The sequence below is a fragment of the Rhinatrema bivittatum genome, chromosome 15 (genome assembly GCF_901001135.1).
Source record: "Rhinatrema bivittatum chromosome 15, aRhiBiv1.1, whole genome shotgun sequence".
NCBI lineage: Eukaryota > Metazoa > Chordata > Amphibia > Gymnophiona > Rhinatrematidae > Rhinatrema > Rhinatrema bivittatum.
Genome location: NC_042629.1, coordinates 69,202,125 through 69,223,099, shown reverse-complemented (window position 1 = coordinate 69,223,099; position 20,975 = coordinate 69,202,125). Strand labels below are relative to the sequence as shown.

General features: G+C 43.3%; 1 protein-coding gene and 1 long non-coding RNA gene across 8 annotated transcripts in view; one reads left to right on the top strand and one right to left on the bottom strand.

Annotated features, from left to right (window-relative positions):
- The window catches only part of LOC115076955, a 65,961-nt gene that overhangs the window by 20,967 nt on the left and 24,019 nt on the right, over nt 1–20,975 (bottom strand). The window lies entirely within an intron of this gene.
- The window catches only part of KCNAB2 (potassium voltage-gated channel subfamily A regulatory beta subunit 2), a 124,378-nt gene that overhangs the window by 97,313 nt on the left and 6,090 nt on the right, over nt 1–20,975 (top strand). For all 6 annotated transcript variants that reach the window (XM_029579005.1, XM_029579008.1, XM_029579004.1 and 3 more), the window contains 8 exons: nt 4,735–4,779; nt 4,860–4,903; nt 5,739–5,825; nt 14,302–14,387; nt 15,337–15,457; nt 16,046–16,140; nt 17,183–17,303; nt 19,508–19,596. In XM_029579005.1, the coding sequence (XP_029434865.1) occupies nt 4,735–4,779; nt 4,860–4,903; nt 5,739–5,825; nt 14,302–14,387; nt 15,337–15,457; nt 16,046–16,140; nt 17,183–17,303; nt 19,508–19,596 (688 nt within the window). The remainder of the gene's footprint in view (nt 1–4,734; nt 4,780–4,859; nt 4,904–5,738; nt 5,826–14,301; nt 14,388–15,336; nt 15,458–16,045; nt 16,141–17,182; nt 17,304–19,507; nt 19,597–20,975) is intronic.

Here is a 20,975-nt window from a genome sequence, read left to right as displayed (position 1 = left end):
AAGTGAAAACAGAGCAAAATATTTCCAGTCCAAGTCAAATATAGGTTTTCTAGCAGATCCAATTCATGCAATTGAATTTGCTTCTTGGATGAAATGTATAGAGGTGTATAGCACACGAATATTCTTTATGGGGATCCTGAAAACCAGAAACGCTTGAGCCACTGCCTCCCAATAAGGCCCGCATTTGTGAATCCCTGTTTTTAGATCAGGGTTGTTAAAACTGGTCCTCATGCCCCACCCCCACTAAGCTAGTTGGGCTTTCAGGATATCCCTGACGAACATGCAGGAGGATGGAAACAAATCTCATACATATTCATTAGAGAGATCCTGAAAATCTGACTGGCTGGGGGGGGGTGCCTAAGGACATGTTTGAGCACCTCTGCTTTAGATGACAATGCAACACGGCCAGGGCCTGCCCTGAAGTTCAGAGGACGTTGCAGTGAGAAGCTTGTTTTATTTATTTAAAACGGGCTACATTAACATTTTTTTTTGGATCATTTCCTTCCCCCTCATTCTCCCTCCCACCTCCCCCACTCTCTCCCCCCTCCCCTCAGTCAGTCACTCCTCTCTCCCCCTCCCTCCTCCCCTGAGTCACTCCTCCCCTGAGTCACTCCTCTCTCCCCCCCCTCCCCTGAGTCACTCCTCCCCTGAGTCACTCCTCTCTCCCCCCTCCCCTGAGTCACTCCTCCCCTGAGTCACCCCTCCCCTGAGTCACTCCTCTCTCCCCCCCTCCCCTGAGTCACTCCTCCCCTGAGTCACTCCTCTCTCCCCCCTCCCTCAGTCACTCCTCTCTCCCCCCCTCCCCTGAGTCACTCTTCCCCTGAGTCACTCCTCTCTCCCCCCCTCCTCCCCTCCTTCCTCCCCTCAGTCGATCTCTGCCGAAGACCCGGAGCGGCGGCGGCATGCGCGAGAGGGAGGGACAGACTTCCTTCCGTCCGTCTGTCCCTCCCTCTCGCGCATGCCGCCGCCGCCGCTCCTGCCCGGGTCTTCGGGCCTGTGCCGCCGCTCTTCGGGCCGCTTCCGCCGCTCCGGGTCTTCGGGCCGCTGCTCCTGCCGCTCCGGGTCTTCGGGCCGCCGCTCCTGCCGCTTCGGGCCGGTGCCGCCGCCGCTCCTGGTCGCCGCTGCCGCCGCTCCTACAGCACCATTTTTATTTTTAAGAGGCACACTGTGACCGACGTGCTCGCATGCGCGGTAGAGCTGCTCTCTACCGCGCATTTGCGGCACGTCGGTCAACCTTCGTTTATTAGGTTGATTGGATATTCCGCCTTAACCAAGATGGTCTCAAGGCAGGTTACAATCAGTATACAGTAAAAGTTTTATATACTGGCATTTGCATTTATACTGAGCATAAAAGTAAAGTTTCGGGGTGTGTGCAAATTGAGTGGAGCGGGCAGCAGGGAGACGGGAGGTGCACAGAGGAAGTAGAGCTCATGGGGGCTGGTTAATGAGGGATCGTTTTCTTCAGCTTGCTTGCTGCCCTTTTCCTTTGGGAAAGAGGAAGTGCGTGGGAAGAGCAGTCCCAGACGTTTTGTGTCAGCCTGCAAGCTATCGATGTCTGTCGGGCACTGAAAGTTGGTAGCCTAATGATGACGCTCTCTGCATGCACTTCCTAAATGCTAGACACAGTTTTGAACAGTTGTATTGATTTAGAGATACTAATGGAGCATTAGGAGTAATCTGTTTGGGTTCTTACTCGGACCATTAAAACTTTGGTACAATTTTTCTTACTTTAAATGGGAGGAGCAGCCCCGTCGCAGGCGGTGCAGCGTTATAACCACTTTGTAGGCTGAAGCTTGGTTTGTAAGCGCGGTGAGAATGAAACGGGCCCGGTGGTTTCGCAGGACGGAGAGGAGGGGCGTTTCATTCATATTCTGGGCTTAGAGCATCTTTTTAGGTCAGTGAATAAAAAGAAAAGCATCCTGTGCATGGCCATAGAAGTTACCCACATTTTCAGAGCAGCCCCCACCATGCAGAATCATCTTTCCTCACAATACAGAATACCAAACTATTAGAAAATATATTTGTTAAACAGATACTCTTTCCAAGGAAGCGCCTTTTTGTTTTGATGCACATCCCCTCTTCAATATTGTTGTCCTTTAAAAAAAAACAATTGATAAAACTGTAGCTGCTAAACAAATTATCTGTAAACACGAACCCGCTAATAATACTTCTCTCAAAATGTGTTTGTACCTAGCTTTGTTTGCAGCTTTCCATTGGAAATATTCATGCAGCCCTATGGAGCTTAAATTCCCATCATCCCCAGTAGTAATTGCTTCATTATGTTATAATGACTTGGGTTGGTACAGGAGCAGTGTCATTTATTATCCATGTGCTACAGCAAAACCTGATAGCATTACACAGTTACATGAAATCTTAATGTAGGGCCAGATGGACTCCGTGATTTAAGGAAAGACAATTTCGCCTATAAAAGATTTTTGAATGTCATGCATGGAGAGGCCCTTGGCCACCATCATAAACCGTAAAAAACCGGCACCCTATGAAAACTTAAAGTCTCATATTTGGACTGAGTTCAGCATCCATCACAAGAGCTTTGATTACTGCAGCCATTTAAGGCGTGCAGGAGTAGCCTAGTGGTTAGAGCATTGAGCTACGACCCAGGAGACCAGGATTTAAGTCCCACTGTCCCTCCTTGTGACCTTGGGCAAGTCACTTTACCTTCCATTGCCTGAGGTACGAACTTAGATTGTAAGCCCTCTAGGATAGGGAAATGCCTACAGTGCCTGAATGTAATCCACTTTGAAGGGCTGAAAAAATAGTGTGAAAAGTGGAATATAAATCTAAATAAATAAAATAAATTTAAGCAAAAGGTAGCACTGAGATCTACATTGTGTTATTGATCTGACATTGCCTTGCATTTCACATTTGTATACTGCTTTTCTCAAACGAGGCTTAGAAGTTCATGCTTCTCCACACCCAAAATGCAGATTGAGCCTGGTAATAAGGCCTGTCTGAAAGTTGCCCCCTTAACCCAGCTAAAGTGCACGCATTTTTAGTGGGGTTAAAGGAATGCTTTTTCCCAGGGACGCATTATTAGGGGTGAGACATTAGGAGACGGCGTGCACACTGCATTTTCCAATGTACGTGTGCTTTTTCCCAGCCACGCAAAGTCCACGGGCCAGTGTCCCCCATGGGCAGCTTTCAAAGGGACAGTACGAGAGGACCTTCCCTTGGAAAATGTGCACAAAACTCTGTGGAAGCTAAGAACATGCAGACTTTGCGTCTGGTTGAGCTGTTTTGAAAATTTCCCTCAGTCAGTTTTTTAAGCCCTTACACACCAGCATAGGGAGGTTCATTTTAAAAGTTATTTTCATGAGTAAAGCAGTACTTTTCCTGCAGAAATGGGCTCTCCTTATATGGAGGTAAACCTATATGCATAGCAACACTACACACGTAACGTTATCCACAATAGGGGGTCAGGTTTGGGGAGGAGCTTGCATTTATGCACATAGGGGCGGATTTTAAAAGGAGCGCGAATAGGCCTACTTTTGTTTGCGCTCAGGCGCAAACAAAAGTACGCTGGATTTTAGTAGATACGCGCGGAGCCGCGCGTATCCGCTAAAATCCTGGATCTGCGCGCGCAAGGCTATCGATTTTGTATAGCCGGCGCGCGCCGAGCCGCGCAGCCTACCCCCGTTCCCTCCGAGGCCGCTCCGAAATCGGAGTGGCCTCGGAGGGAATCCTCTAACACCCTCCCCTCACCTTCCCCTCCCTTCCTCTACCTAACCCATCCGCCCGGCCCTGTCTATACCCCCCCCTTACCTTTGTTGGGGGATTTACGCCTCCCAGAGGGAGGCGTAAATCCCCGCGCGCCAGCGGGCCTCCTGCGCGCCAGGCCGCGACCTGGGGGCGGGTACGGAGGGCGCGGCCACGCCCCCAGACCGCCCTGGGCCGTAGCCATGCCCCCGTACCCGCCCCCAAAACGCTGCCGACATGCCCCGAAAACGCCGCGATGACCAGGACCGCCCCCCGACACGCCCCCCTCGGAGAACCCCGGGACTTACGCGAGTCCCAGGGCTCTGCGCGCGCCGGTAGGCCTATGTAAAATAGGCCTACCGGCGCGCAGGGCCCTGCTCGCCTAAATCCGCCCGGTTTTGGGCGGATTTAGGCGAGCAGGGCTCTGAAAATCCGCCCCATAATTTTGAATTTTGGAAAGTAGATGTGTGTATTTTCTGAGAAAATACTCCTTTCATAAATTAGCAGGTGTATATTTGCGCATGTAGTTTTCCTAGATAGTATTCAATGTGGGATGTGTCCCGGTAATTTCACTTTAAGTCCACGGGTGAGAGATACCCATGGACTTTGCACCCATGCACGTCGTTGTAAAATTACCCCCGCGGTGCCGGCTCAGTGGTCTGCTCATAGTTACCATGAAACAGCAACCCCTGCTGGCCAGGCTTAGCGGTCAAGATTGCAGGCTTCCAGGAGGGAGCCCCTGACGCACTGCCCCCAGTAAAGGAAGTTGGGAGGGGGAGGTAAAACAGGGAAAGAAAATGTGCTTGGGTGCCAGTTTGAGTTGGAAGCCCCAGAGGAGGAGCAGCAGGAAAGTGGCGATGTCAAACAAGTGGTGTTGCTACTGAGACTGGTGAAAAATCAGAGATTATTTTCACAGATGTGTATTAAGTATTATAATTGCAACCACTTAAAAGCAGAGGGTAGAAAGTTAAAAGTTGATTGATATGAAATGTATAAATCGTTTCTTTTTCTCCTTTACAGACGGTCCAGCCTGGTCATAACCACTAAAATCTTCTGGGGAGGGAAGTATGTAACACATTTTCTGGTTTGTTTTGAAATGGTTTTAAGTTAATGTTGCATATATTAACTTTTTTTATGGTTTTTAGAGCAGAGACTGAGAGGGGGCTGTCTAGAAAGCATATAATAGAAGGTAAGACATTTCACTTTGTTGAAGGTTTAGATTAATTGCCTAGAATATCAGTGGAAGCAGAGTTTTCAGTGCGCACAGAAATGGGAGACTAGGATGGCAGATAAGGTCCGTAAGGCCCATCTAGTCTGCTCAAGTTACTTCCTGCTGTAATTCCTTAAATCTTAATTGATCTCTTTCCCTTCACATCTAGATATCTTCTGCGCTTATCCCATGCTTTCTTGAATTCTGTTATTTTATCTTCAGCACCTCCCTGGAAGTCCATTCCATGCATCCACCATACTTTTCACAAAAAATATGTCAAGACATCTCTTTGTTAAAGAAATGACCTTACTAGGGCAATGACATTATATGTTAGATATATTGTTGCAAATATTAGTCTTATTCTTAATTAAGAGGTGCCTTAACCTGATTAGTACAGATAAAATTCTGATAAGTTCCGTAACATCACTTAAAATATGAAATAGTTTTGTGCGCACTGATACTCTGAAAAAAGGAAAAAGTAGTAGACCATTCCAGATTATAAGAGCTAATCTATTTCTGATGCACACAGTAACAAAATATCTGGGTCAGCTCCATACCCTTCCTGCTAATGATTTTAAAAAAATGCTTTGGTGCTAACATTTTAATTGTGTTATTAGTTTTAAAAAAGGAGAAAAAAAAGTAAGTGCCAAAACGGACAAGAAATGCCATCAGGTGCCTAAAGACCAAATATGTTTAGCCCATAGCTGAATTGGGATAGCTGCTGAACATTTTTTTTCTGCCTTCGAAATGGTTTCTCCCATGATACTGCACCATGTAATAATAAGAGCCCATTTCATTTATTTGTAATTCCTAGGTTTGAAGGCGTCTCTAGAACGATTGCAGTTAGAGTATGTGGATGTAGTCTTTGCAAACAGACCAGATCCTAACACACCAATGGAAGGTAGGACCTCACTAAATTTAATAAAATGTATACGAACTACTGTACGTACAGTGCTGAGAAAAGTTTGTGAACTCCAAAAATATAATGAGAATTACAAGTTTTTACCATGAGACCTTTGTTTAAATGAAACCAGTCTTCTGCAATAAAAATAGCAAAAATTAGACAGTTCCATGTTTCCTGTGACAGAATAATGTACAAAATAAGAACAATAAGGCTAATTCAAAACCAGTGTGTGTGAAATTGTAAGCGAACCTCTAGTTTCCTTAGGATGGGGATAGCCTACACGGAGTGGCAATTACTACCCTTAACAGAAGGTATGAGGAGGGTACTTTGCATGGAGCACCATTTGCCACCCTAAAAACTAAACTTGCTGGGCAGACCGGATGGGACCCCTTTTGATCTTTTTCTGCTGACATTTACTATGTAATTAATTGGCTAATTGGAATCAGATACTTAAATTATTGAGTAGCAGAGTAAATCTGTACAACTGAGTTTGTGTATCATGGCCTATATAAATATCTAAAAGGTTTTGTTTCATCTTCGCCATAAAAGTTAGTGGGAACTTACCTTGTCAAGATCAAAAGAAATTTCAGAGGACCTAATGAAAGAGTAGTTGATGCTGCTGTGTCTGGACATGGTTACAAAGCTATTTGTAAACATTTAGGTTTCCATTCAGCCACTGTCAAACAGTCTATAAATAGAGAAAACAGAAGACTATTTTGACTCTACCCTGGAGCAGTCATCTTGCCAAGACCACCCCCAAAAGCAAATTGGAAAGTCATCCACAAAGTTGCAAAGAAACCTAAAGATCTGAAGGCCTTACTCGCTGTGGCTGATATAAGGGTTCATGTGTCAACTATCAGGAAAAAAACTGATTGGAAACAGTGTTCATGGGAGGATAGCTAGGAAAAAACCACCTCTCTAAAAACATTGCTGACTGCCTCAGGTTTGCCAAAGAGCATCTGGATCACCCACAGGTTCCTGGACAGAGGAGACAAAACTTTGAAATTTTTGGTCACAATAATGAATGTTTTGTTTGACGAAAACCAAACACTGCCTTCCAAAGTAAGAACTTCATCCCAACCATCAAGCATGGTCTTTGAGTTGTTATGGTGTGGGCCTGCTTTGCTGCGACAGAACCATAAATTCTACTTTATATCAGAAAATTCTAGAAGAGCATGTCAGGCCATCCATCCATGATCTAAAGCTGAGACAAAAAAAAGGGTCATGCAGCAAGAAATCAATATTAAACATTCAAGTAAACTTACTACAGAATGTCTGAAGAAGAGAAGATTTCATAGTTTGGATTGGTCAAGTCAAATTGCCGACTTAACCCCTATTGAAATAGTGTCAAGACCTGAGGTGAGCTTTTCATGCAAGAAAGCCCTCAAATGTCACAGAGATGTAGCAGTTTTGTATGGGAGAATGAGCCTCAAGGGCAAGGCGACAGACTGATCAACAGTCACAGGAAATATTTAGTTGAAGTTATTGCTGGTTAAGGAGGTGCCACTAGTTACGGAATGAAGGGTTCACATGCTTTTTCACACAAGAATACTTTTTGTTGAATAAATAATCAAACTGTATCCTTTTTGTATGAGTTATTTATTCAGTGGGGTTTCTTTCCCTCTTATCAGGGTTAAGATTAGGATCTAATCATATTGTGCTAGAATATCGACCATTCTAGGGGGTTCACAAGCCTTTTCTCAGCAATGTAAATAGACATTTTGTATGTAGATATTTATATACATATTGTGACTGGGGTAATGCTGAAGGGAACTGGTAAGCTTTTCATACACTTTCCCATCCTGTTTGTCCACATTTAATAGTTCAGTGCTGCTCTAATATGGTCTCATCTTTAATCCTGTTCCCATCACGCCAGCATTACCTTTAGAAATACTGACTCCTCGCTAAAGAAGAGAATCTAAGTAGGAAAAATGCTTTAAAAGGGTAGTGTGAATCTCCATTCTGCTAATGAGCGGGCCTGTGCACTCCAGATTTTCTCCCATGTGTATCTACGGGGGAAAATGCTTAGTACGTAGAGCCCAGAGTGGCTATTAACGCTACTAACCCAGACAATTGGAGATTGTGGAGTGATTTACTATTAGTTTTAACAATCTGCTTTATCTGATGGCGAAATTAAATCAAGTTTGCAAATAGTGCAGTATGGGAACAAAATGTAAATCTGTTAAAAATAGGGAGGGAATCATCTGTTTTTATTTTGCCAACTAACTGGTACGGCCCTCTCCCCTTTTAAAAAGATGGTGTATTTTGTGCACTGAACTCGCTTCCCTTTTATGAAATATAAAATGTGTTTGTAAAAGCAGATTCTAGGACTGTGTAGGAATGCCCTGGACATGCACTCTGGGTCTCATCTCCCATTCTCTGTGCATGGGGAAGAAGTTACTAAGTTAGGCTCTGTTCCTCCGAAGTGCATTCCAGTATGCAAATTCTAACCTTTTATATTTCCAACGTTTGCAGCATTAACGTTCTTATCTCCGACCCCTTTTGGTTGTTCTGTTTTGTTTTTTTTTATTGTACGCTCTGCTTTACTAACACAGAAACCAAAGCTCCTCCCTCTCCTCGCCTTTTATTTATTTATTTATTTTTAAATGTAATTGTGGTACTTCAGAAGGTGATTGGTCCGTTTACTGCCAAGCACCTCCTACCCCCTCCTGCCCCTGTGCCTCTTTTGTCAATCATTGCAATATGCCTGCAGCTGTAAACTCTGGTCTTTTTAAATCTTTCTCTTATCACCAGGGGACCCATTTAGTTCCTCCAAGTCAAGAACATTCATCATAGAAGGTACATAGTACCCACGGGCCGAATATTGACCTCTGTGTCCAAGGGGCATTTTATGAGACAGATTATGTATTTTTTTGTTGCCACTACCCTTTTTAACCCCCCCGATGACAAAACTTCTCCATAAAATGCATAATGGAAAAATATAAATGCCCGATAAGAACATCTTGCAAGTGAAAGCAAAAATCTAAACGAACTATATCGTTTAATTTCCCCTACTGCTTCCCTCAATTCACGTTTCATGCCTTTTTTTTTTTTTGTTCCCTAGCTAGAGCCTGTGCATGCTTTAACATTTTTCGGATTGTCTGAAACTGCCCCAGAATGCATTAGTGGAAAATACTGCATCATTGCCATATTTGATTGTGGACATGCGGTAACTTGCTTTTCAAACACGTTCCCGGCTCTCAGTGCATTCCTAGAATGTGGGACTGCCTGCCCTTCGTTAGGAATGCGACTGTGTTGTGTTTGTTTTTTTTTTTCTCTTGAAGATTATGTACTAGGGTTGGGCAAACCTCGATCGCTCATTACAACAAAAACATTAAGATATCAATAATCAATTGGAAAAAAATCATACTGCATCCATTAGCACAGAGTTGTTACAGATGTATGGAAAGTGTGTATTTATGTGTATATACATGGGAGAGGGAGAAAAATAATGAACGAATATAATTGAATTTATAACCTATTTTTCAGTCATTTTCAGACTGGTGCACAATTATTTATAGCAAGTAAAATAAACACTTAGCCCCCATCACTTGGATTTCACGTTCCTTGAATAAAGGTGAAGATGGATGAATATGACCTGTAGTTATTTTCTCTGATGTATATTTATTTAAAAAGGCGCACACATCCTTCAGAAATATATAAATCTTCCTAAATGGCAAATGAAATAACAAATACATCATTCTGATGTATATATTTTATGCACCTCTATGTAGATAGATACAAAGGTAAAGATATAGTTTTAGTTCACAGGGTAGGCATGCCTACCCATGCGCGGTAGAGTTTGAAATCAGTAATTATCATTCACAACTAATGAACTAGAAATAGAATTAAAAAGCTGCATCCATTCGGTCATCAACAGGTAAGGGCCGGGTTCTGATTAACACACTAAAGACCTTTGTAAAACCTGCATTCTTTTTGTAAATAACATAGGGTATTTCTCAAGTGATACCTAATTTGGCATAGGTGAAGTATATTAATGCAGCTCTATGACGATGAAGAGCAGGAAATATATGACTAGCCTTCCTGGAGAGGTGACTCAGTTCTCCAAATCTGTTACAAATTCTGGGAGTGGGACACGTTACTTGACCACTATCAGGTGATATTTACGTCTTTACCAAAAAATAGCCTGTGAACACATATCAGACACCTGAATGTGCAAAGTATTATTTTGTCTTATAATCATACTGTGCACTCTGTATACATCGCTATAGCAGTAATTAATTGCATGCAACAGGCCATAGATCAGCTTATTTCATACAAGACGCAATAAAGGGTTTGAAAATATGTGTCTTCAGTTGAAATGAACACACAAGTGCAGTTGACTAAATAATTATTCACTTATTTATTTGATCAAATTTCTTTATTGGTTTTCTAAAGGTGTAACCCAAGGTGATTTACTGGACATAGTTACAAAAAGTGCATATTACCTTGGAAGGAAACATCCTCTTCCTATTGAGCTACAATAAATACTTTCAATATCTCTGGAAATCAATATCCAGCAATATTTTGCTCTTGAAAGCTGGTAACTTGTTTTTAGTTTCTGGGGCACACATTTCACTTCCCTTGGGATATTGTTTGCTATAGTCCTGACTACTAAACAAAAGCCGTATGCGCTGTGATTATAATATCCTGTTACTTAGATAAAATAGCCTCATGTACCAGTGCTGTTCGTAGTAATGTGCATTCTTCCAAATTCCAGAAACCTGACATAATCGCTGTGCAGATCAAGCATGAAGCAAAATGAAAACTGTATGCTTAAGATTAAAAAGAAATTTTGCCCAGCTCTAGTCATTGTTATTTATTCTGCCTGTGACTAACCTTTTTTTTTTTTTTTTTAATATTCAGCAATTGTCTACCAGATATTAGAGACAGTTTCCGTAAGCCGTCACATGACCATGCATGCAATACAATTTCTAGGCCTTAGGTGGGGTAGCTTTTTTTGGGGGTTGGCGATGTATTTGCTTCTCTCTTTGGCATGGTTTTATGCCTTGGCTTTAAAAATAATAATTCTGCATGATGCGGATTTGGCTGAAGAGTCGGAGCAAGGATTTCTGACAGTGGTTCTCAAAAAAAAAAAAAAAAAATTTAGGAAAGCTTTTTACAAAAAAAATCCAAAACTACTACAGCTTATACACTCAAAAATTGGTTTTATGCAATACCTGCATTTTATTTGACAGGCACTTTGACCAATTGACATATTTGCAATTGTGAATGATTTTTCATAAGACATTGTAAAGTATCTGTTTAATATTGTGATAAAATCTGACTGTCCTTTTGACTAGACTAGGTAATTAGAAGGCAGCATATTACATGTATTTCTCTCCTCCTTTCCTGTTATCTGTGTGTACATTTGTGTTTGCATTCATGTGCTTATAAAGATACAGTGCTGCATTTTATGCATACACAGACAATATGCAGCATATTGTCCATGTGTATACGCCTTGTATTTGTTGACATATCGCCCATGTCATGTCAGGAATGCAAATGGACGTTTTTTTTTAGAAATGCTTGCTCTTCAGCTTCCAGTTAAGCCTCACACATGCAGTATGCCTTGCAAGCACTGTAACTGTCCACTCGCATATTATCCCACCATCTCTGAAAAATCCTGTAATGATTAGCCTTGTTGACCGTCCATGTTTAGTAAACATTACCCCAATTATTATTACTGCTACTACTACTGCTTATCACTTCTACAGTGCTATTTGATATGCACACGCTGGACACATACACAGAAGAGACAGTCCCTGCTCATTGAACTTCTAATCCAATCAAGACAAACATACAGGAGAAAGACACAGTTTGGAATTTCATTTATTGAGAAGATGGTTAAAACCAATAAGGGGGTTAAGACTCGGGTTAAGATTTAAAAGCAACCTCAGAAAGGTGGGGTTTTGGGCTGAATATGGATGAAACCAGAGAGAGGAAGCATGACCTACCAACTCAACAAGTCTGTTCCAAGCATATGGTGCAAGGAAAACATGGACTTGGAAGTTGGCAGTGGAGGAGAAGGGCATAGGTAAGAGTGATTTGCCCAATGAGTGAAGTTGACAAGGAGGGACGTGAGGAGAGACAAGTAAGAGTGGTAGTGAGGAGCTGTAGCGTAAAGGCTCTTGTGGGTGAGTAAGGGAAGCTTGAGCTTAATGTAGAAACTGATAGGGAGCCACTTTTAGTGACTTGAGAAGTGTTTTATGGGTGGAGTGTCATCTGCTGAAGATAAATCAGGCAGCTGAATTTTGGATAGATTGAAGTGGAGAGAGGTGATTTACAGGAGACCTGTGAGGAGCAGGTAGTGGTGAGAGAGTGGAATAAGGGTTCTGGTCTGGAAGTGTGTTCAGAAAGGAAGGGGCGAATTTTGGAGGTGATATAGAGAAAGAAGACTCATTTTAGCAATGTTTTAGATATGTGTAGAGGAGTCAAGGGACTTGGAGGGTGACAGTGTCATCCACAGAAATAGAGAAAGGTGGATGAAGAGAAGTGAGTTTCAGGGATAAAGATAAGGAATTCTGTCTCGACCATGTTAAGTTTGTTTGAGGTGGGATATCCTGATAGCATTGTCAGAAGAGCAGGCTGAGATTTGGGACTGTATTCCTGATGGAATATCTGATGTTGAGGGGTATAATCTGGGGGGTAATTATAATAAAGATGATACTGAAAGCCATGGGAGGATGTCAGTGCACTAATGTAATGAATATAGAGATAAGATAGGTCTCAGGACAGAACCTTGAGGCACAACAATGGATAGTGTAGAGAAGGCTAAATATGCTGGGGGAGGTAAGAAGAGAACCAAGATAGGAAAGAGTCTTGAAGTCCAAGTGAGAACAGCATATCAAGAGTCAAAAGCAGCAGATAAGTCAAAGAGAATAAGGATTGAATAAAGGCCTTTGGCTTTAACCATGTGAAAAGATTGTTGGGGATTTTGGCAAGGGTTGAATGCAAAAACCAGATTGGAGTGGATCGAGAATGGCTTGAGATGAAAGAAAGTTGAGCAGCATGTTTGAGTAGTTTGGATGTCAAAATGGGGAGGGAGATGGTACAATAGTTAGCATGGCAGGTAGGGTCAGGTGAAGGCGTTTTGAGGAGGGGTGTGATCGCAGCATGGCAGTTGCAGTGGAAAGTGATAGATGGTAGAATTGACGGATGGAAGGGACGACTGCAGGGGAATGGGGTCACAGGAGGAGAGAAGATGAGAAGGTCTCTCCAGCGTGATGTCAGAAGAGTGGCATGGGACAGAGGAAGGGCAGGGGAGGGAGAGTTGGAGGTAATCCAGTTCAGAACTAAAGACTAATTCTGTGAGCCTCATCCTGGAGAGGTACCGAGTACGTATTTCTTAGGCAGCTTCATGCTCAGCCAGACTTGAGTCACAGTAAAACACTGCAGTATTTATTCTATAAACCTTATATTTTGTTTTTTAAAAATAAAATAATTCTTTCTTGTTTTGCCAAAATTTGTAAAAAGAGATTTTCTAGTATGGCTGTCAAAAGGTATGAATCCTTGTGCTCCCATCCTAGAAGAGTGGTTCCCAAACTTATCTGTACATTTCCTTCCACCCATCTGGTTATAACTATTTAAGAACTTGCATATCCCTGTCCTCAGCCATCTAAAATCTGGAAGTAATAAGCAGGCACATGTTTGCAGTTGGGTTTACTTTTTCGGTGGTACAGAAAGGCTCCATGTGAGCACTGAGGTGGAAGGAAACATGCCAGAGATCAATTTGATAGCAGCATTTCTCCAATGACGAGCAGTGTGCTGGAATCCTACAGATGAGTCGTGTGACTCTCACAGGAAACAACCACGCATGCTTTATACAGGGGTCGGGAAAGATCCTCTGTGCCAGCGTGAGACAAAGCCTTTTACACTGCCGGCATCGGAGAACACCTATTACAGGTGAAGCTGGAACTAGTTATCTATCTTGATGTCTTGCTGTCAGTTAAGGTCGAATATCAGTCCGGTCGTGGAGGGAACGTGTAAATGGAGGATACGGAAACTCTTGGTTCTTTATTGCATTAGTGTGTTTTGGTCTGAGCTTGTTGCAGTTTATTCTGTTGTCTCTTTCCTTAAAAATAACAACAAAACATGATGTGTATGCAGTTGCTGGCTGACACTCATTTGGTCTCCCCCCCCCCCCCCCCCCCCTCATTTCAAGACGCTCACTCATAATGTACCTCATCTTCTCCATCTGCTCCTCTTTTCAGATTTGGAAAGGTAACTAAACATGGTTTAAAAAAAAAAAAAAAGTACTGCCCGGAAGAACCTTTTTTCCCCCCCTAACCCCACCCAAATAAAACATAACCAAACCTTTGAAGACTTGAAGTACACTGCTTGCAAGATGTCCTTGCAGCCCTGTGCCTCCTGGTGTCATACCCTTCCCACACAGGAAGCTGGTTTTGCTCTAAGCGCTCACAATCCATTTTGGTTTTTCCCCCCCTCCCTCATTATCTGCTCTTCTGAACAGAAACGGTGAGAGCAATGACACACGTCATCAATCAAGGAATGGCCATGTACTGGGGAACATCTCGTTGGAGCTCCATGGAGATAATGGTACTGTGTGCTTGGTGACAATGTCCTAGACTATATTAATCCTGCCTGTTGGTTAGGAAGAGGCATGGCTAATATTTCTTGTCTGTTAGACTCTAAACCTGTGATTTTCAAAGACTTGCAAGGTATTTGTGTGAGTTAGATCAGCATAAATACGGGCAGGGCCAAGCACATTTTCAGAAGGATGCGAGTACATGTGATTTTTCTGCTGCCATGTGTCAAAATACGCATAGTGAAAGGGCACTGCAAAGACATTTCAGGGCAGAGGCAGAAAGGATGACAAGACTCATGTATTTTATAAGTAGAGCTATTGAAGTCATGGAAATGAAATTTGACTTTTTTTTTGTCTGCGGTTTTCAGATAGGGTTGGGCGGGGGTGCAGGACACTTTGTGAAGGGTATGGTGAACTGGTGGAGGCCTTGACAACCTAGTGCTTGGACGTACGCATTTTCATAAGCGAGGTGTGTGCATATATCAGCCCCCAGCCAACACATCTTGCCTGCTGCTGGACACAGCGGAAGATGAGGCATCTAGCAGGATGGGCTGCACCAAAGCAGGGAGAAGTTACTACTGCAGCCACCAGCCCTGAAGGAGGAGCCCGAGGGGATGGGAAGAGAGAAACTGGGGAGGTGGGGGATCGGAGAGAGAGGAACCAAAGGAAGGAGGGGGAGGATGTAGAGGAGAGACATGGGGAAGATAGGGAGTTCAGGAAAAGAAAAATGGAGGAGGAGAGGATTTGCTCAACAGCCCTTGGGGAGAAAGAATGCGGCTTTTTAATTATTAACTTATTCTATTTAAAATGGAAATCTGCCTTGTACCCATGTAAAATGCATTATTTACCAGGTGTATCTTTATGATGAATCTACAGTGCTAATTTGGCTCAGACCTTGAACCCTGGGAATGTTTCTGTCTCCTGTTTTGCTCTTTTTTGTGTGTGTGTGTATGTTCTCAGGAAGCATATTCCGTAGCCAGACAGTTTAACCTGATCCCGCCAATCTGTGAGCAAGCCGAATACCACATGTTTCAGAGGGAGAAGGTGGAAGTGCAGCTGCCAGAGCTTTTCCACAAAATAGGTAAAAACATCTGCCTCTGCAATCTAGAATACTGCCAACAAAATCATGGTCTCAATGGCCCCAGAAAACTGTTACCACATTTGTGAAATGTTAAGTGGGCTAAAAATCCAACATAAGGCACGCACCAAGCCCATTAAAACAAATATATATATATATATATATGAAATAGAGCGTTATCTATTCGGGAATGTCTGATGCTTTGCATGGATGTTACAGGGGTAGTAACCAATGTTTGATTTTTCTAATCCCCACGATGCAGCTTTCCCATTCAGAAAGGCAATGCTGCATTTCTGTGCTTGGCTTGCTGATGACAAGGTGATCCATATCTTTTCAACTTTTGGTGTTTTGTGAGCACCATTCTCTTGCTTCCCTTTTTCCTCAGTTTGTTGATTTTGTGAAATCAAAATATATTCCTAATGGTCTGAAACTTGTAAAACGTGGCTTGCTTCCACTAAAGCTGAAAATATTCTAGATGCACACTTTGCACACTTGCTTTGATGTCAGAAAGTTGGAAGTGTTACTGGTGGGGCTTTGATCTGGTTCTGCCCGATAGCTAATTGGCCACCTTTGCTTTTTCCTGCCTGCCAGGTGTGGGCGCTATGACGTGGTCGCCGTTAGCCTGTGGAATCGTTTCTGGGAAATATGACAGTGGCATTCCACCTTACTCTCGAGCGTCATTGAAGGTAAGCTTGAATCTGATTATTTCAAATGACTGATTAAATTCTAAGGTAGTTGACTGGGCTGCTAGCATGTTCCTTGTTTGGTTTTTTTTGATTGCCAGTATAGAAAGAGTGGGGGGAAGTTCAGTAAAACAATATTAGAAATCATAGTGCTGTCGCCATGCCTCAAGCTGTAATGCAGTGGCACGAGAGACTCAAATTAATTCTTCTTGTGCTGGATTATGAGGGATATTGTCTCAGAGGGAGATACATCTCAAACCCTTAGGATCAGTGAAGGTTCCCAGTGCCACCATGGTTATCTGAAGTGGGGAGAGTTAGGAGGGGAAAAAAAAAAAAAGGGAGCAAAACATTAACGAGTCCTCTTCCTCTGCTTTTGTTGATGTAACTTTTAGCGGCGGCTAGAGTCAAGGTCCACACAGGACCTATGGCCTTTGTGCAGTTAACAGCAAATGATGCGCACACCTCCACAAGTACTGTTGCTTCCTGCCTCATGGACACACAAAGTGCTTCCAGAAGCAGCAGATTCCTGGTAACTGCACATAAAATATCACTGTAAATTCAGCATTCACGTTTGAGATCTTGTCAATAGATTCAGCGTCCCAGGGTTTATTGAACAGCACCGATGGAGACAAGACTGTGATTTCTGGGTTGGTCCACTCCAATGTGTAGAAATAAACAAAAAGGTCTATAGGGTGCTACCTTTTTATTGGACTAACTTAATACAATTTTTTGGTTAGTTGTTGGGAGCTGACACTCCCTTCATTTTCTTTGACATGCTCATTTTGTTTTAACCTGATGAAGGGAGTGTAACTCCCAACAGCTACAAGAAATGTATTACAATTACTTCAATAAAAATGGTCTTGCCCTATTGACCTATATTTCTGTGCATTAAATAGCACAGAAAATTGGGGGAAGGGGAGGGCTTTTCAGTTATCGAGTCTGTACTTTTAATTTCCGAACTGAAAGACACAGTGTCCATTGTAAGTCAGAAGAATAAATTATCCCTCCTATGCCCTGCCTCATCTTTGTGTGTTTCTTCTGAAAGGGTTATCAGTGGTTGAAAGATAAGATCCTGAGTGAAGAGGGGAGGCGACAGCAGGTGAAACTGAAGGAGCTCCAGGCTATTGCTGAGCGCCTGGGCTGCACACTCCCACAGCTAGCAATAGGTATGCCAGCAAGAGGCGGGGCTGGGCGACTTCACGGCCTCCTTCCATTGCTCCGCCGATGGAGCTGTGCGCGGGACTCCGTTGTTATAGGACGAGCCAGGGTCAATAACATTTTCTGAACTCCGGAATCAAAAAAACCCAAAACCTAGAACATTGACAGCAGGCGGACATCGTAAGCATTAATACAGAAACTCACTGCAGAAATGAAACACTAATATTCTTCTTAATTTATAAAGCAGCATTGGTTCGGGTGACACCTGATGGTTCTCACATGCGTGACACACTGAATACATGATAGTCATGGGGCTAAATGTAAACATATACTTTGTATCTGCAGGAACCCCCCGCCCTGCCCCTCAGCAATGGGTATAAAGCAGAACTAGAACATTCCCCGTACAACTCACAGTACAAAAAAATATTGTGGTGGTATCCCAATAAGAGCAACACAAAATCCCTCTGCCACCAGGCACAACAGCCCTACTTATAAAAAGACAAGAGTTCACCGCCAATACACCTATTGAGAAAACACAACAAATAAGGTGAGGTATTTTACTAGCCTACATGCTAGTTAAATACCTCACCTCTGTCATACACACAAGATAGACCTTCACCAAGTACAGAAAGACCACAAAATATAAATATGGAGACAGAAACTGGAATGGAAACCCAAAAAAGCCACTCTGCATGCTGTGCAAACCGGAAGAAATAGGAACAGAAATATAGCACCTAACAGACTCTCAGGATCTGCAATAACGCACACAAACCAATGTTTAAAAATTAAACCAGGCCCTAAACACCAATGCACCTCCAATTAGGGAAACAGAAAAATCCAAATTGCTATAGATCCCCACACAGAAATAATTGTAAAACTATACTAATTAATGTTTCAAAACAGCTGATGAACAGAATAACATCCAACAATTAAAAACTCTAAAAAACTCTCCAAACACCAATAAAATATTTCAAAACAGCAGACACATCACATAATACCCAATAATTAAAATGGCAGTCAATCAAGAAAAATAAACTTAAAAAGCCACCTTTACTTACCCTCTCCAGCAGCTCTCCTACTCCTTTCCCTTGCGGATCAATAGCACTCACCAGAAGCAGCAGTGGCTGCTAAAGCTCTGTCCTCATGGTCATCTTGCTTAGGGTCCACAACCAGTCTCTCTCAAAAACACACACATACACGTGGCCTGTCTGACCAGTCTCTCTCGCTCCCGCATACACGTGGCCTGTCTGACCAGTCTCTCACTCACATTCCCTCCCTCCCCCAGAGCACAAGTGGTAGCTGCAGCAGCCGCCTCCAGCCCCCATGGCCCAAGAAAGAAGAATCCCGTTGACCGTGGGGGCTAACGCTGCTGTCTCCCTTGCTGATCGCCGGCTGCTTCTGATTTTGCTCCAGGCCTGCGCTGCTGCTCGTGACCGATGCTGCCGCTATGTTACAATGCAGCTTGGCCTTTTCTTTCCGCGCGCCCTGCTCCGCATCGCTTCCTTTAATGGGCTGTACGGGCGGGAAGAAGAAAAGGCCATAGCGCAGTTGCCGGCTTCAACAAACACTGCTGCCGTTTCCACCCGGCTGGGTTTGAGCGTTCTGATAGCCCGGGCAGCAACGCTGGAAGACTCTCGCTCGGTGGAGGAAGGGGAGAAAAGAGCAATGAGAGACCGGGCAGCGCGCAAGTCACGACGCACCGGCTGAGAACAACTGACCTGAAGGGCAAGGGAGATGTAAAATCTGCTGGTGCTTTTTTATCTACACACTTTCAATAAACTTTCTAAGGGAACTGTGTTTCCCTTTGAAAATTAACTCTGAGAAATATTTGTGCGGGTGCTTTTTTCCGGCACAGTTCACGCGCATGCTTTTTTTGGAAGTTTATAGGTCCGCTCGTAAATCTCGACTCTGCTCCCAGAAGCCCTCTCCATGGGCGTGCAGGCGAGGCACTGCTTTACAGAAAATCGTCCTCCCCGTATCATGAGTAAGCAGGATTGTCGGAGGGGGAGGCATTAAATGAATCGGTGCATGTACACATCAGCCCAAGCTTTCTGCACTCACGATTGATGAGTTTGCCTCATATTTCAAATTAAACTGAAAAAAACCAAACCCCTTTAATTTCCTGTGTTTGTCCTTCTGTAGATAAGATCGTTAGATCTAAACAATCCGGTGTAATGTGGTACATTGTATAACTTGTCCTTTGGTCTTCCAGCTTGGTGTCTGAGAAATGAAGGCGTTAGCTCGGTTTTGCTAGGGGCTTCCAATGCAGATCAACTCCTGGAAAATATTGGAGCAATACAGGTCCGTTCCTGCATTTCCCACCACTATGATTTCATTGGGCTGGAAAGAATGCCTTTCTACATGCTTGATTTAGCCCCTTAAAACAAGTGAAACAGGGGAGAGCAAATTATCTAGCACTGTTTTGTTTTTGGTTTTTTTTTGGTTTTTTTTTACTTTTCAGTACTCCAAAGCGAATTACATTCAGGTACTGTAGATATTTCCTATCCCCAGAGGGCTTACAATCAAAATTTATTTTTTTTTTAACCTGAAGCACTGGAGGTCCACTCTGTTATATCCTTCCACCGTGTAAACATTCTTCGGAAGGGAGGAGAGTGATTGCATGGTACTTTATAAACCAGTACCAAGATGATCTCCGGGTGCCCCCAAGATATTATAGCTTTTTGCCTTCGCAGGCAACGCTCCAAACCCTCTCTGCAAATTTAGACCAATCAGCTCAGGCGAGGGCAACTGGGGTGGCTAGATCTGCCAGAAAAGCAGTAGAAAATATCTTTTCTTTTTAAATATAGTTCTCCTTTAACCAGCATTAACAAGGAAGGCAGTTAAAACCGAACTCCGTTGTACATATAATCCCCCTGGTACACTCAGTTAAGAAATCCACTGCTCTAGCGCAGGAGTTTCTCAGCCCAGTCCTCGGGATGCACCTTAGCCAGTCAGGTTTTCAGGATACCCACGAGGAATAAGCATGAGACAGATCTGCATACAGCGGAGGCAGTACATGCAGATCTCTCTCATGCATATTCATTGTGGAGATCCTGAAAACCTGACTGGGGCTAAGTGCATCCCAAGGACTGGGTAGATTTCCACCTTTTTTAGTGACAAGTGTAATGGAAATACCATTTTTAATTGCTGAATCTTGGATTTACAAATACATGTTATATATTCACAATTGCATTAAAAATGAGTATTTTTCTATAATGTAAACATATCGGAATATATCTTATTTACTGCAGGGTTTTTCAGATGTTGTTATGCTCAAGACAAATTTAGAGGTGTGAAATTTCTATCTCCTTATCCAAAATATTTTGGTGGCCCATACATCATTCTTAACAGGTTTAACACAAACCGGCTGTACTGAACTGACGCACCCAAATAGTCACACGCTGGCACCTGGGTTAGATTCACAGCTCAGGTCTGGCACTCCCGGGTAGGCCGGGGATGCTGCAGAGGAGTCAGTCATTTTTAAAGTGGCAGCACCGAGCGGTCAGATTTCAGAGCCCATGATAGGCAGGGTTCTAGGAGCCCTAGTGCAAAGCCCTGGCCGAGGACTGTCACCGCAGTGACCGTAGGGAAGGAGATAGAAAACAGAAAACCCCCAGCTAGTTACAAATGAAGGCTCTCTGGTTCTGACCGAGCTACAAATGCAAAGGTGCAGGAGGAAA